Source organism: Balaenoptera ricei, chromosome 1, assembly GCF_028023285.1.
Source record: "Balaenoptera ricei isolate mBalRic1 chromosome 1, mBalRic1.hap2, whole genome shotgun sequence".
Classification (NCBI taxonomy): Eukaryota; Metazoa; Chordata; class Mammalia; order Artiodactyla; family Balaenopteridae; genus Balaenoptera; species Balaenoptera ricei.
In genome coordinates, this window is record NC_082639.1 from 24,759,002 (window position 1) to 24,771,825 (window position 12,824).

Here is a 12,824-nt window from a genome sequence, read left to right on the forward strand (position 1 = left end):
TTGTAAAAAGGCATCTATTTGGCTTTTAATACAAAATGAGTCAGAGAAACAAAGAAAGAGAATATCATACAAGTTATTGAATTAAAAAAAAAATCCCCAATGAATAAATTTCGGTCACATTTCCTGTCTTCAGCCTAAATTAGGAAACAAGAGACTATGCACCAACCAATGTGTGTCCCTTTGAAGAAACCTTACTTAAAAAAAAAAAAAAAAAAAAAAAAAGAGGGGAAAAAAAAAAAAATCAATCCCTGAAATCTGGCAGGTGGTTTTAAGAGGCCACTGTAAGGTTGCCTTAATCATCCTGATGAAATAGGATACTGGGATACTTGTGGTTGCTGGAATATGGCCACCTCCTCCTTGTTTCTTGCTAGTAATGATCTTCATCTGAAGGGAGGATGCTGGCTTGGGCATCATTTGATGCCACTTATGCTGTCTGAGGTCTCAGGGTCAAGCAGCCTTGTGGAGTCTTCCACTCCATATCTTCACTGAATCTCTCCCATATATAGTCTCTTGTCACTGGATGCTGAGAGAACTGAGGTGAAAAGAACAGAGAAGATAACTGGAAATAATGAAGGCTCAAGGAGACCTGGTGCTCAAGGGCTCTTATGTTAAGAGGCAATTTTGGTATACAAGAGCAATTGGATTTAGCTTAAATTCCTCTCCTCTTAAACACCATTCTCAGGAAACTACAGTATAGTCTGACTTTTCAATCCACGTCCTCTCAAAACCATGAGGGTGGACTGTGCTATGGGAAATACACTATCAGGGTCTAAATCCTGATGTCCCTTGTCAGTCAAACCTTAAGAAAAAGACCTTCTCAGTCATTCTAGAAGAGAAGAATCAATGTCTTTGTCAGTCATTTTGTAAACATGCGTCCGCTTGGAGAAAAGTTACATTTTCTCCTTAAATTCAAAGCTCATTATCTAGTTTAGCTAGCCAATAAAATGTTAAGTTGAAATTTATATCTGAACATTAAGGAACATCATTCTTTTATTCAACTACATCACTGAATCATAGACCTGAAGCAAGTAAACTCAAAACAACTAGAAATAAACAGACTAACCAACCCCGCTTTGAGATTGAGAAGAAAATGGATCATTGCTCTTACCCTCACCACTTAGAACGATGGTGAGACTGTCAACGATACCCATAAAGACTGTTTGCATGGAAATTCACATAAAACAGATGTCCACCTCTGCCTCTGTATTCTTAGGGCTCTTTAGGGAGATTCCCTCAGTTTCCCTTTCCCCATAGTCAGGACAGACTTACTGATGGGTTCGTCGGGGTGGAAAGCCACTTCATTGATGGAGCCAGCGTGGCCGGGTAGCTTATACAAAATCCTCCTGCTTGTGGTATCCCACACATACACAAACCTGCAAGGTATCATGAAGAGCAAGGCTAAGGCCTCCCAGAACTGAGGGTAGGGGAGAAGCATGGCTTTTTAAGGGAAACGGAAGCAACCCTTTATTTATTCAATCTGTATTTATTGAACTGTGCTCTGACGTTTAGAAACTAGGAATATAGATTTTAAATAAGGCATGGATCCTGCTCTTGAGCAACTGAGTGGAGAAATAGGAATAGCTAAAAATATCAGCATTGCTGGTATTTTCAAACACAAGCTTCTGAAATAGGAAAGATCATGGAGAAGACAAACGGTTTTTCCTACAGATCCTACACAGAAATCTTCTTTAAAGAGCACCCAATATAATTAGGGTGTAGTTAACTTCATATGCACCTAGGAATGTCTTAAAGGTAACCCAACTCATGGCAGGTTGGGGGACTAGGCTGTAGATCCACCTGAACTTCTTAGTACTGTATTCAAATCACAGAGCCCAGAGACGGACAGGACATTTCTGCTATATAAACAAAACCCAAACATACGCTTGATCCAAATCTTGCATTGAATGCATGGACAGAAAGAATACTGAATTCTAGCATGGGAAGGGGCCAACAGAAACCAGCTAGTCTAAACTCATTTTACAGAAAAGAAAACTAAGGTACAGTGACTTTTCCAAGGTTACACAGTTCATCAGTGGCTCAGTGGCAGAATTAAAATTAGAACGCTTAATATATTCGAGTATTCTTCTTTCTCTTACCACCCTCAAGTATCTTGTGTCCCTTGCCATCCTCCACTCCCCCCCGACCCCTGCCAAAAGAAGTTCCTTTGACCCTCAGCCTTGCTTGGGTCATTTTAAGCTGAAAGTAAAATAAATAGATATTATTTTCATATGACCATGCAAAGACAATCTGTTGGTAAATTTAAAAGGCTGGTGGTTTTCAAACAGGTTATACCAATTATTTACGTATTTGTTTTGTTCAATCAAGACCTAAAAGGGTACACTCATCAGCACTTGATTATAAAATACCTAGTTCTGAACAACATTACACTTTTGGTCTAAAATGCAAATAAACAAGAGCTTCTTAATTACACTGTTTAGCTCACAAGGGCCAGGCTCCATAGGAACTAAATAAAAGTTCCACTCAAGGTGGAAGAGAAGGAACCCCATCTGTCTACAGACTCCTTGGCTCTAATGCTCATATTTTCCTCAGTGTCTTCTTTCTTGCCATGCATAATAACTGTCCTCATTAATCCATCTAAGGCTATGTGGCCTACTGAAAAAGTGTATAAGTTCTGGGTTCAAGTCTCAATGCAACTATTTAATAGTTAAATAAACTTAGACATTCATTTAACTTCTCTGAGCTTCTCTTTCCTTAGTCAAATGATGGAGTAATGATGGAGACAATGTTGATCTCACAGCTCTGTTGAGAGAAATAATGAAATAATGTATGCAAAGTGCCTGGCACACAGAATTAATGATGGCTATTGTTATGATGAATAAATAAATGATCAAAACAGAATCACATGAAATCAACAGGCTGAATATAAATAAATCACTCACAGCAGAGAGACTGACCAGTCTTCTTGAAGTCCTTGATAGGAACTGTTGAAGGGTTTCAAATCTGAACATGAGGAGGTAGATGAATTGCAAGTAGGGAGGGGAAATTTGCCAAATTCAGGCCAAGCTGAAAAGCAGTTTTCTGAGAAGGAACAATACATTTTCCAGGCACATAAAAGCCAGCAGAACCCCAGCTCTCCAAGGGTTTACTTTGAGGCCTCACTCTCCATGGCTGCCAATTAGATGCTAAATTTAGAGGGGTTCCTTATCCTCTCCTTACTCTGGCATGGCAACAGTTGGCAGGAACCAGGCTCCTCATGTAACAGAGCTGCTTGTTGACTTGGGGCTAATTGGTGAGGTGGCCTGTGAAATGTGGCCAACCCTCAGCAGGTAGACATACAGGCTCTTCCTAGACCAGAGCCATGCTTCCACATGTAAGGCTTAAAGGAACAGTGGGGAGGGAAAGAGGGAAGAGAGAACATTGAAAGCTAGAAAGAACCAATGTCAGAAACAAACTGCTCAGAAGAAAAGCTAGGCAGATATCATTTAAAAGCTTAATTACATAGGAAAGATACATCTCTGCTGAAAATCATGTAAAAATACTTAGAATGGTTCTTACTCTGTCAGAATGTAAGACATCTTAGGCTGTGGGCCTGTTTTTCGAGGTCTTCTTTAGAAACCTGGCAACGGAAAATCCTTTAGATTCCCTCTTCAGGGCAGCTTGCTAAACCACCAGGACTCAAACCAGCAATGTGACATGGTCTTACCTGGGCCCTTGTCCCCCCATAAAATACTCAAATACTTGTCCATTTTTCCTGGCATTAAACATGCCAGGGAAAAAGAGTGGACTCTGGAATCTTCAGGTATGTTCAGCATTGTTCACAAGTCAGAAAGGGTGGGACAGACCAAAGTGAGGCTTCTTTATGGTTGTGCTAGAGCCCCAAATAGGAGAAAACTCTGGCACATGCTGAAAGCCCAAGCTAGCCTAGGAAAGGCTTCATGCTTATAGGATGGTGCCTGTTTTAGCTGGGTAGCAGGAAAATCTCTAAGGGGGGAGAAAGATGGGGTTAAGCTAAAAAGGGTTAAGACATCTCCCAATGGGAGCTAAACCTAGAGTCTGCCATCAGAGGGCCTCATCATTCTTTACCATTCCACATTTGCGGCCCTGGGCCCTTGAACATTCCTACTCAACCTCTGACTCCCAATTATAGGTCACCACAGACATGTCAAATACAACAGCATCTGACTGAAGAATTCTCTCCCTTCTGTTTCTCATTCATCACCTAATTCCTCAGGCAGTTTAAGTTGATAGTTAAAGCTTCACAGTCTCTTAATTCAGCTCAGGGTTGGAAAATACCTAGCCCACATGCTGCCATACCCCTCACCTAGCAATCCTGACACTTTTCCCATTGAACCCAGACCCAGCTCTGAATCACCCCCAACACAGGCAGCCATTACCAATAGATGAGCTGATATGCAGGGCAAAATTTGACTGCAATCCTTGAGCTAGGAATTTATTCATGTAATATTCACTAGCTTCTTACTCATTCAGAGATGAGTAAGACTCATTCCCTGACCTCTAGGAGCATATAATTTAGTAGGGGTGCCCCACTATGTTTGTCTTACTGTAAGATGTAATAAACGTTAATAAAGGTTAGATGTATACAGTGTGACTACAAGCCAGAACAAAGAGCAATTAGTAATGCCTGAGAGGTAAGGGAGAGAGAGAGCCAGGAAAGTTTATAGATATAACATAGGTCATTACTAGAGAGATACAGGAGTTTGGATAATGGAGAAGAGGAGATATAAGAGAGAAGCCTGGAGGCATAAGGGATGTAAGAACAGGGAAAGTTCCATGTGAGTGAAGCATTGTGGTGATGGTGGGGGAGGAGTACACAATATGTATCTGAATGAACTTAAGCATGGCAGAAGAATCTCATGAGGGAAACTGGAGCCAGATTAGGAGTTTGAATTTTACTTTGATGGCAAAGGGAATCCAATAACCAAAGAAACTGTTTACCCTCCAGGTGTAAAATGTATCCAGAGAGGGCAGAAATGATGTGTTTGTTCACATGATCTTTAAACCCTTCAGACCGCACATGACTTCATCTCTGAGTACAGCTATAACTCTCTGTCTGCTATAGCTCAGTATCTGCACTTAATGTATTAAACATGAGAAGATACCTGCATAGCTAGATCATTCTTTACCTCATGCCCAGTAATCCTTACCTGTCGGCTGAGCCAGCTGCTATCTTGCTTCCGTCAGGTGACCAAGAACATCTCAGAAGATTCTATAATGATGAATAAGCAGGAATCCAATGAATATAATAATGTACCAAACCCCTCTTTACTAGACTATAGCATCACTAAGAGACTTTAAATTTCTTGAGTTTTTTTTTGGCCGTGCCACACGGCTTGTGGGATTTTAGTTCCCCGACCAGGGATCGAACCTGTGCCCCCTACCGTGGAGGCATGGAGTCCTAACCACTAGACCGCCAGGGAATTCCCCCTCTTAAATAGTTTTAATTATTCTCCCCAGAATATAATCAATAATTATCTTATATTCTGTGGCCCAAGACAGCCTAATTTGATATATTTCAAACCATATAAAAACCAACTGTAAAAATTGCTTAATTTACAGTAAATTAAGAGTGGACCTGGCAACAAAATTTTACTCTGCCTACAAATGGAGGCTCCCCTTGCTCCTTTATCTTGATCCTCATTAAATTTTTTGTTTATATTATAGGAAAATAAAAATAAAACCAATTCTAACAAAAGATAAAATTTGATTTATAAAGTGAAATTGAATTTTAATGGGTTCTCAAAAGAAAAACATTAGTCTATATTAACAAACTATCTGGAGGAAAAGCTGCTTTGAAGAGCTGACCTGGGATCTGAGAGTTTAGAAAAAATTTCTGTCTCTCAGAACTTGGCCTGTGGTGCTTACTGAGGGAAGGGATGTATTCTCAGGGCTCTAATAGCTGGTCACTGGGAGGGTGAGGGAGGCCACCTGGGTAATAGCCATGGGAATCTGAGTCCCATATGGAACACTGACCTAGGAGGGTCAAAGTTCCCAAGGAATTAAAAAGATAGGAGTGTCTTGCTGAAGTCCGAAGTCCTAAATTTGAGGGGAGCCCCATCACTATCTATCTATGTGATTGTCTTCTTGCCTGTGCTTCTATTAGTTTTATTTCTGGCAAGAAGAGTTTTGATGGAGAACAGTGTTACTAGAATGCAGCCCCTTCTCAGTAGAGCTATTGTTCCTTATCCTTAGCACCATCTTAAATGTTTCTTTGAATCAAATGGACAGTAAGATTCCTCTGCCATGCACAACTCACCTTTTCAAAGTTGTGCACATTTCCTTGAAATATCTTCACACACCTTTCTTTGGGAGCAAATGGCCGGACATCCCAGACCCGCACTGCAAATTCAAACAAACGAAGCAAAACAGATATCAGCCAGGGGCCTCCTGAGAACCCAGCTGAAATCAGTATCATGTCAATGACAGATGCTGTTTCCTGGGTGGAGAAAGACCAACATGGTACACTGCTACCTGACGAGGCTTTTTTATTTTTCTAATGGGAACGAAATGCATCCAAGTTCCATTAACAGGGACTAAGGACACAGAGGAAAACTGAGAAGGTAGAAAGGGAAAATGTCAAACACATTGCTGGGGATCTGCAACAGAAAGTAGTTGGGTGTGATACTGATTTCAACAAAACATTTTGCAAATGATTCCTCTGCCAACCCCAAGAGTCACACCTAGCAAAGTTTCAATATGACAATCTAAATACCACTGACTACTGTGACAGTCAATCTATAAAAATCAAACTCAGGACTAACCTTTTCTAATTTTGCTCATAGGGGAAACTGACAGTTTAATTATGAACAAGGTCAATATTTATATATATATATAAAACACTATACCAAGAATTAGAAAAAGTGAACTTTGATTCCAATTCTAGCTCTGCTGTATATATGGGGGATATCAGGAAAATAGTGAGGTTCTTTGTGTTTTGGTCGCCTTTATAAAACGAGAATACCACTTGCTTTTTTTTTTTAATAAGAATATTTTAAGGGTCAAATAAAATGATACATGTGAAAGGGCTCTAAAAGATTGGCAGCAATAAACAATAAACAAAAAAAATTTGTTATTTTATTGTATAGCTATAACAAGAAATTCTTCTTATTTTTAATAACCATTTAGGGGATCTCATCTTTCCTTACTATGAACAATGCTAGAATTAGACAATGGCAAATCTATTGAAATAGGACATAAACACCCACAGTAAGCAGTGGCCACAGCCATTGTTAACTAAAGCTAAACCTACAGTGGAATTTGAGTGATGTCATTTTATTTGAGTGTGAAAAAAACAACAATCCTTGAAGTCAAACAGGTATAAAAAGGTGAAGCTATGCATGAAAGTTTGCTATTCAGCTGAGAATACAGTCAGAAGGTAAGGATGTTCATTCATTCAACAAGTATTAATTGAGCACCCCTTGAATGCTAGGCACAGTTTTCATTACAAAATGTCAGTGAAAACATTTTAGTATATCAGAGGGGCAGTTCCAAACTCTCCCAATATTAAGCATATAATCCAACAGGTCATCTTTCTTTTTTGCTATAGTAAACTCACCCTCCCATCCAACAATTCAAAAACAAGCAAAGAAAGGACAAGTGTGTGTGTAAATCCAGAATACTGAGGTGTTTTAATGAGGACCTCTTGTCACATCAGTGCTTTTGGAGTGGGGAGGGAAGATAGACTGGCAGAAAGAGCACAACTGAGATATCAATAGATATCAATATCAATGATCTATTGATCATCTGAGCTTGGTACTCTTTGAAAATGCTTGAGAACTGCCTTGGATGGATCTCCAGACTCATCTTCCTCAATAAACTAATCACTACGAGTTTTTTGTACTCTGCTTGAATCCATAGCCTTGGATTCATAGCACACCAGAGCTGAAAAGGGCCTTAAAAGTAAAGTCCAGGTCTCTTATATTATCAGTATAGAAACTGATGCCCAGAGAGGACAAATGCTATGTGCAAAGTTGCTCAGGGATTAGATGGCAGATCTGGGACTAGAATCCTGGCTTCTTGACCATCTCTTCTAAAGTTTTTTCTTTTTCTTTTTTTTCTTTTCTTTTTTATGCCCCTGCCTCCTCCCCTCAAAAGTCAATTTTAAAAGGTTACATATTCCAAGGTATTTAAGATATAGTTCCAACAGAAAAACACAAGCTCTGCAACAAGAGTCGTGCTGTCTCAAGATAATCAGGTTTCACAGTTCAGGCAATTCAAAATTAACTCACTATTGCCCCCAAACTGATTAAGAACTGTTCACTGGCAATTTAGAGAATCTAAAGAAGTCATATGGAAACAAAAGCATTTTGTAGGTTTGCATGTACCTCTATCAGTTAGATAATGAAAATGACTCCTGCAAAGTTAAGACAGCCGCACACATAAGGCAGTGGTGGTTGTGACACACAGAACGAGTCGCTTAGTAATGTCAGGGTCGGTTTTTTCTTACACTTCTGCTTAAAATATGAGCACCCTCTTGTTCCAAATAATTTTTACTAAAACCTAAAATAAGAATAAACTACATAAGGACTAAAATTCTACTGAGATGACCATGATTTAAACAAAAATCGCTGGAGGTTAATGGGGAAGGCACTAAAGAAAGAACAACTTGGTGCCTGATTCTATTTACCCACTGCCTTTCAGAGCCTTTATATACCACCATGTTAACAAGGAACTGATTTCAAACCAGTCTATACAGACCAATTTCTATGTAACACTATTTTTAAAAGCTAAAAAATGGTCAACTTCAACTGCTGAAATTCACAGACATCAGTTCATCAGAAATGCCTAAAGCATCCTCTGAACTCCTTTGACCCTGATCACAACAGAAGTAAAAAAGTAAAAGGTTTCCCCTAGGCCCAGATATCACATGTCCCTTAGGATCTATCTCACCAAGCAGGCAGGGAACAAATTTATTTACTTTCTTCCCTATCCACTGACTAAACATTTTAAAAAATTACTTCCCAACTGGTGTCTTATAACGCAGTGTGCTGGAAATGTAAACACTAGCCTTTCTGTTCAGGCTTTTATACTTTGGGAGCAGCAGGTTCACTCCTGATGTCTTTGACATCATTGGTTCTGCCCATCAGATAGAATTCTTTGTTGGGAACAAGACTGACAAAATGAGCAAGGTGGCTGGACATGGCATAAAAAGCTGAAATTGCAGCTATATCCCAGGCATCTTCTTGGTTGAAGACATGCACCTCGAGCTTTTTGAAATGGTCATCTGTTATGTCATCAGCTCGGGAAAATAGCAAGTGCAAATTCCAGCATTGCCTTTTCCCAGGCACGGAGGTCAGACTTTCTCCAGTTCACACAGACCTTGTCAGAGAGCACTGGGTTCTTTGAGAAGACCCTGTACCGGGCACTGTGGACACCCACGCTATAAGAGCACCTGTCGGCCAGGCTGGTTACCACAATGATGAGTTCCTTGTCAGCTTTGCTGAGCTGGCCTGTTTCCTTGTTACATATGGCACTGTAGTAAGCAAAGAAGGCTCTGAATTCCAATGGCTGGTGGGACAACACTTAAATACATTTGGTAAAAATCCTGTCTTCTTTTCTATCTCCTCCACGAGCTCTACAATATCAAAAGGCAGGTCCTCTTTGTAGTGAATGGGGCAACGGCTGATGGGTTTGGACTTCTCTTCCTGCTGAGTCTCATAAAGGTGCGAGTTCAGGGTCACCATAGGCAACTTTTCCCAAAACCTATTTGTCACAGGTGAAGAAGAGACATCTGCCTCACAGCGCCGAGGCGGCAAAGCATCGACATGGCGGCACGTGGCGTGGAGGCCAGGCTGCCTTTCCGCGCACCCAGCCCTCTGGGCCTAAAGTTTTTTCTATTACAACCTGTTTTCCTAATTGTCCTAGTGGACACCTGCAAGCCATCCTGGACTCTTTCCTTGGACCCTCATTTATCCAGCACACATTTCTAGTTCCTAATGCCCACTTTCTTTAGGGTCTACAGTGACTGGGCACTGGGACAGCTTTCCTTTCCAAAGTTACCTGTATTGTCCATTGCATTGGACAAGAGATAAGAGCCTTCAGAGCTTAAACTCAGGCCAGTCACTGAATCTGCATGGCCTCTCATCGTGTAGGTCAGCTTATTTTGGCGCAGGTCCCAGACCTGCAAAACAAAATAAGGCAGCACTCCCAGAAAATCAAATTGTGAACAGCAAAGAAATAGTTATTAAAGAGTCAACTGCCTGGGAAAATTGGTATCCCTTCTTAATCTGCCTCTGGGCCAAGCATTACTTTACCACAAAATATAGGATTTCTACCAAAGAAGAAAAAACTCTTGCCTTTCTAAAACAGAGTCAAAGTTACTAAGTTTGACTAGAAAAATATGAACTAATGAATGTCAAATATTAAGATAAAGTTTAACAAAAAATAACAGAATTTAAAGAGGTTATTTTCAATTCATAACAAAATATATTAGGAATTAAAAAACGAAGTAGCATTTAAAACACAAACTATGATTCTTAGCAACTAAAAATAAGCTATTAGAACTATATAAAAACAAGTAAACAAGTCATTTGAAAAAGGCATTATGATTGCATGTAAAATGTATATAACAAGGTAATACGCAAAAATACAGAGGCTTAAAATTTTTCATTTAACGTCATAACATGTATACAATGGAAAAGCATATTTATTAAAAGAAAAATAAATTGTAGGTTCATTGTTCCCTGAGTAGGAAAGGTACGAGAAACAGTTCAGCTGAAAATAACCTAATGTCAAACAGAAAAAATAAATTGTTCATTAAGTTATGGCTCATAAACATACTGTAACACTATGAGCTCTCATGCTAGCATTCGAAGAGCAGAGTGGAAAGAGTGAGCATTTAGGGTCAGACCCTACCAGTCTCTGCAACTTAAAAGAGTTATGTATCACTGGGCCACTAACCCTCTCTGAGCCTGCTTCTGGTCTATAAGATGCGGACAACATTTACTTCTTATGGCTGTTGTGAGGATTAGAAATAGAATGCCTAGTACACAGCAGGCCCAATAATAATTGGTAACTATCATTAAGCAACTCCTAAAAATACTCTGAAGATCAAATGTAAAAATGTTTATAAAATAATCTATTATTAAGCAAAGAAGGAAAATACAAAACAGTCTATATTTACATAGACTGAAACTATGTAAAAAATATATTAAAGGCAATAGAAATGGTCTGGAATGCCATATGGAAAAAGAACAGCAATTTTGTTAAGGTCATTGCTATTATATAAAATTTCATCTAAATTTGATTCCGTATTGCCACATAGTTTTTCTAAATGAAACAATTTTCTGCTGTCCCTTTAAGCAAGGCACCTTCCTCATCTAGAAATGAGTTTGATGTTGTATGTCAAAGCAATACATAAGGCAGACAACTCCACTTTCCCCATCAATAATTCATGTGTGGATGTATGTACACACCTCATATACAATCATTTTTGTGTCAGGATGTTTGTTGCCTCAATAATTAGGGAGGCTTGAAGTGGCTGACATTTTTTTGTTCAAGCTATTGTTCCTCCTCTTCAGAGAAGCCATTGTTGAAATCTTCAGCTTTTTAGGAGAGAATGTAATTCATCATCCCTCACAACACTTGGGCGCTCTTTCCAGACTTTCCTCTTTGAGGCCTGCACACGTTGTTTTGCAGAGCCAAAATGTATCTGGGATTTGCCAAAGAAGAGTGAGTAGGGCACTAATTTAAGCAAAATATTTTGCAGATGTCCTAATCAGGTGTTCAGTGAATGTTTGGGCATCTGACTCGTGGCAGGCGCTGTTGGAGATAAAAGAGATGTTGTCCCTGTTCTCAAGGAGCTAAAAAAGTGATGAGAGGCCTGGACAAGGGGCAATAGCCAAGACAGCAGAGGGATTAACGTTCCCGTGGTACATGAATGGGAGTGAGAAAGGGAAGGTTTCACAGAGAATGAAGCACTTGAGCAGGATATGGAAAAAGAAGGAGATTTTTGTTTGTTTATTTGTTTGCCGCACCATGCAGCTTGTGGGATCTTAGTTCCCTAATCAGGGTTGGAACCTGGGCGCCTGGCAGTGAGAATGCAGAGTCCTAACCACTGGACCGCCAGGGAATTCCCAAGAGGTTGCTGTTTTTTTTGTTTTTTAAAAAAATTTATTTATTTTATTTATTTTTGGCTGCGTTGGGTCCTTGTTGTTGCGCACGGGCTCGTTCTAGCTGTGGTGAGCAGGGGCCACTCTTCGTTGTGGTGCGCGGGCTTCCCATTGCGGTGGCTTCTCTTGTTGTGGAGCGTGGGCGCTAGAGTGCAGACTCAGTAGTTGTGGTGCACAGGCTTAGGTGCTCCGCGGCATGTGGGATCTTCCTGGACCAGGGCTTGAACCCGTGTCCCCTGCATTGGCAGGCGTATTCCTCAACCACTGCACCACCAGGGAAGCCCATAAGAGGTATTTTTTATTTAGACCAAATAGAAGGGTATTCCCAGGCAAAGATAATGCATGAAAGCAGAGAGGCATGAAAAAATTACTGGGTTGTAGGGAACTGGGCAAAGAGAGGCAGCAGACAATGCTTGAGTGATTGGCAGGCAAAGGGCAGCTCATGAAAGGTTTTGAATGACTGGCTTGGACTTGATCTCCCTCACTGGGGAGCCACAGAAGGGTTCAGAGTAGTGGAATGAGTTGGCCAGATTCCAGAAAGATCCTTCTGGCCCAGATAATCGGAAAGGATGAGAGCAGAGGTCGGAAAATCAATGAGGATCTGTTCTATCTCTTTACCTACTACATTAAAAAAAATCATCAACTAAACTCCCATTCTGACTAGAGCTCAGGATTACAAGCAATGCCAAAGAATTGCCAATCAGATCTTCAAGTCATTAAGAAGAAGCACATTTT

The 12,824-nt window shown here is 40.2% G+C and overlaps 1 protein-coding gene across 2 annotated transcripts in view; it reads right to left on the minus strand.

Annotated features, from left to right (window-relative positions):
• SNRNP40 (small nuclear ribonucleoprotein U5 subunit 40) overlaps positions 1-12,824 on the minus strand; it is a 37,245-nt gene continuing 24,421 nt past the window's right edge. The window contains exons 6-10 of one of the 2 annotated variants that reach the window (XM_059917662.1): positions 9,979-10,099; positions 6,236-6,318; positions 5,127-5,188; positions 1,270-1,373; positions 1-532 (exon numbers count right to left, since the gene is read on the minus strand). In XM_059917662.1, the coding sequence (XP_059773645.1) occupies positions 483-532; positions 1,270-1,373; positions 5,127-5,188; positions 6,236-6,318; positions 9,979-10,099 (420 nt within the window). In that variant the 3' untranslated portion in view covers positions 1-482. Of the gene's footprint in view, positions 533-1,269; positions 1,374-2,269; positions 3,578-5,126; positions 5,189-6,235; positions 6,319-9,978; positions 10,100-12,824 lie in introns of those variants that run through there. The other variant, XM_059917670.1, reaches the window with a different exon arrangement.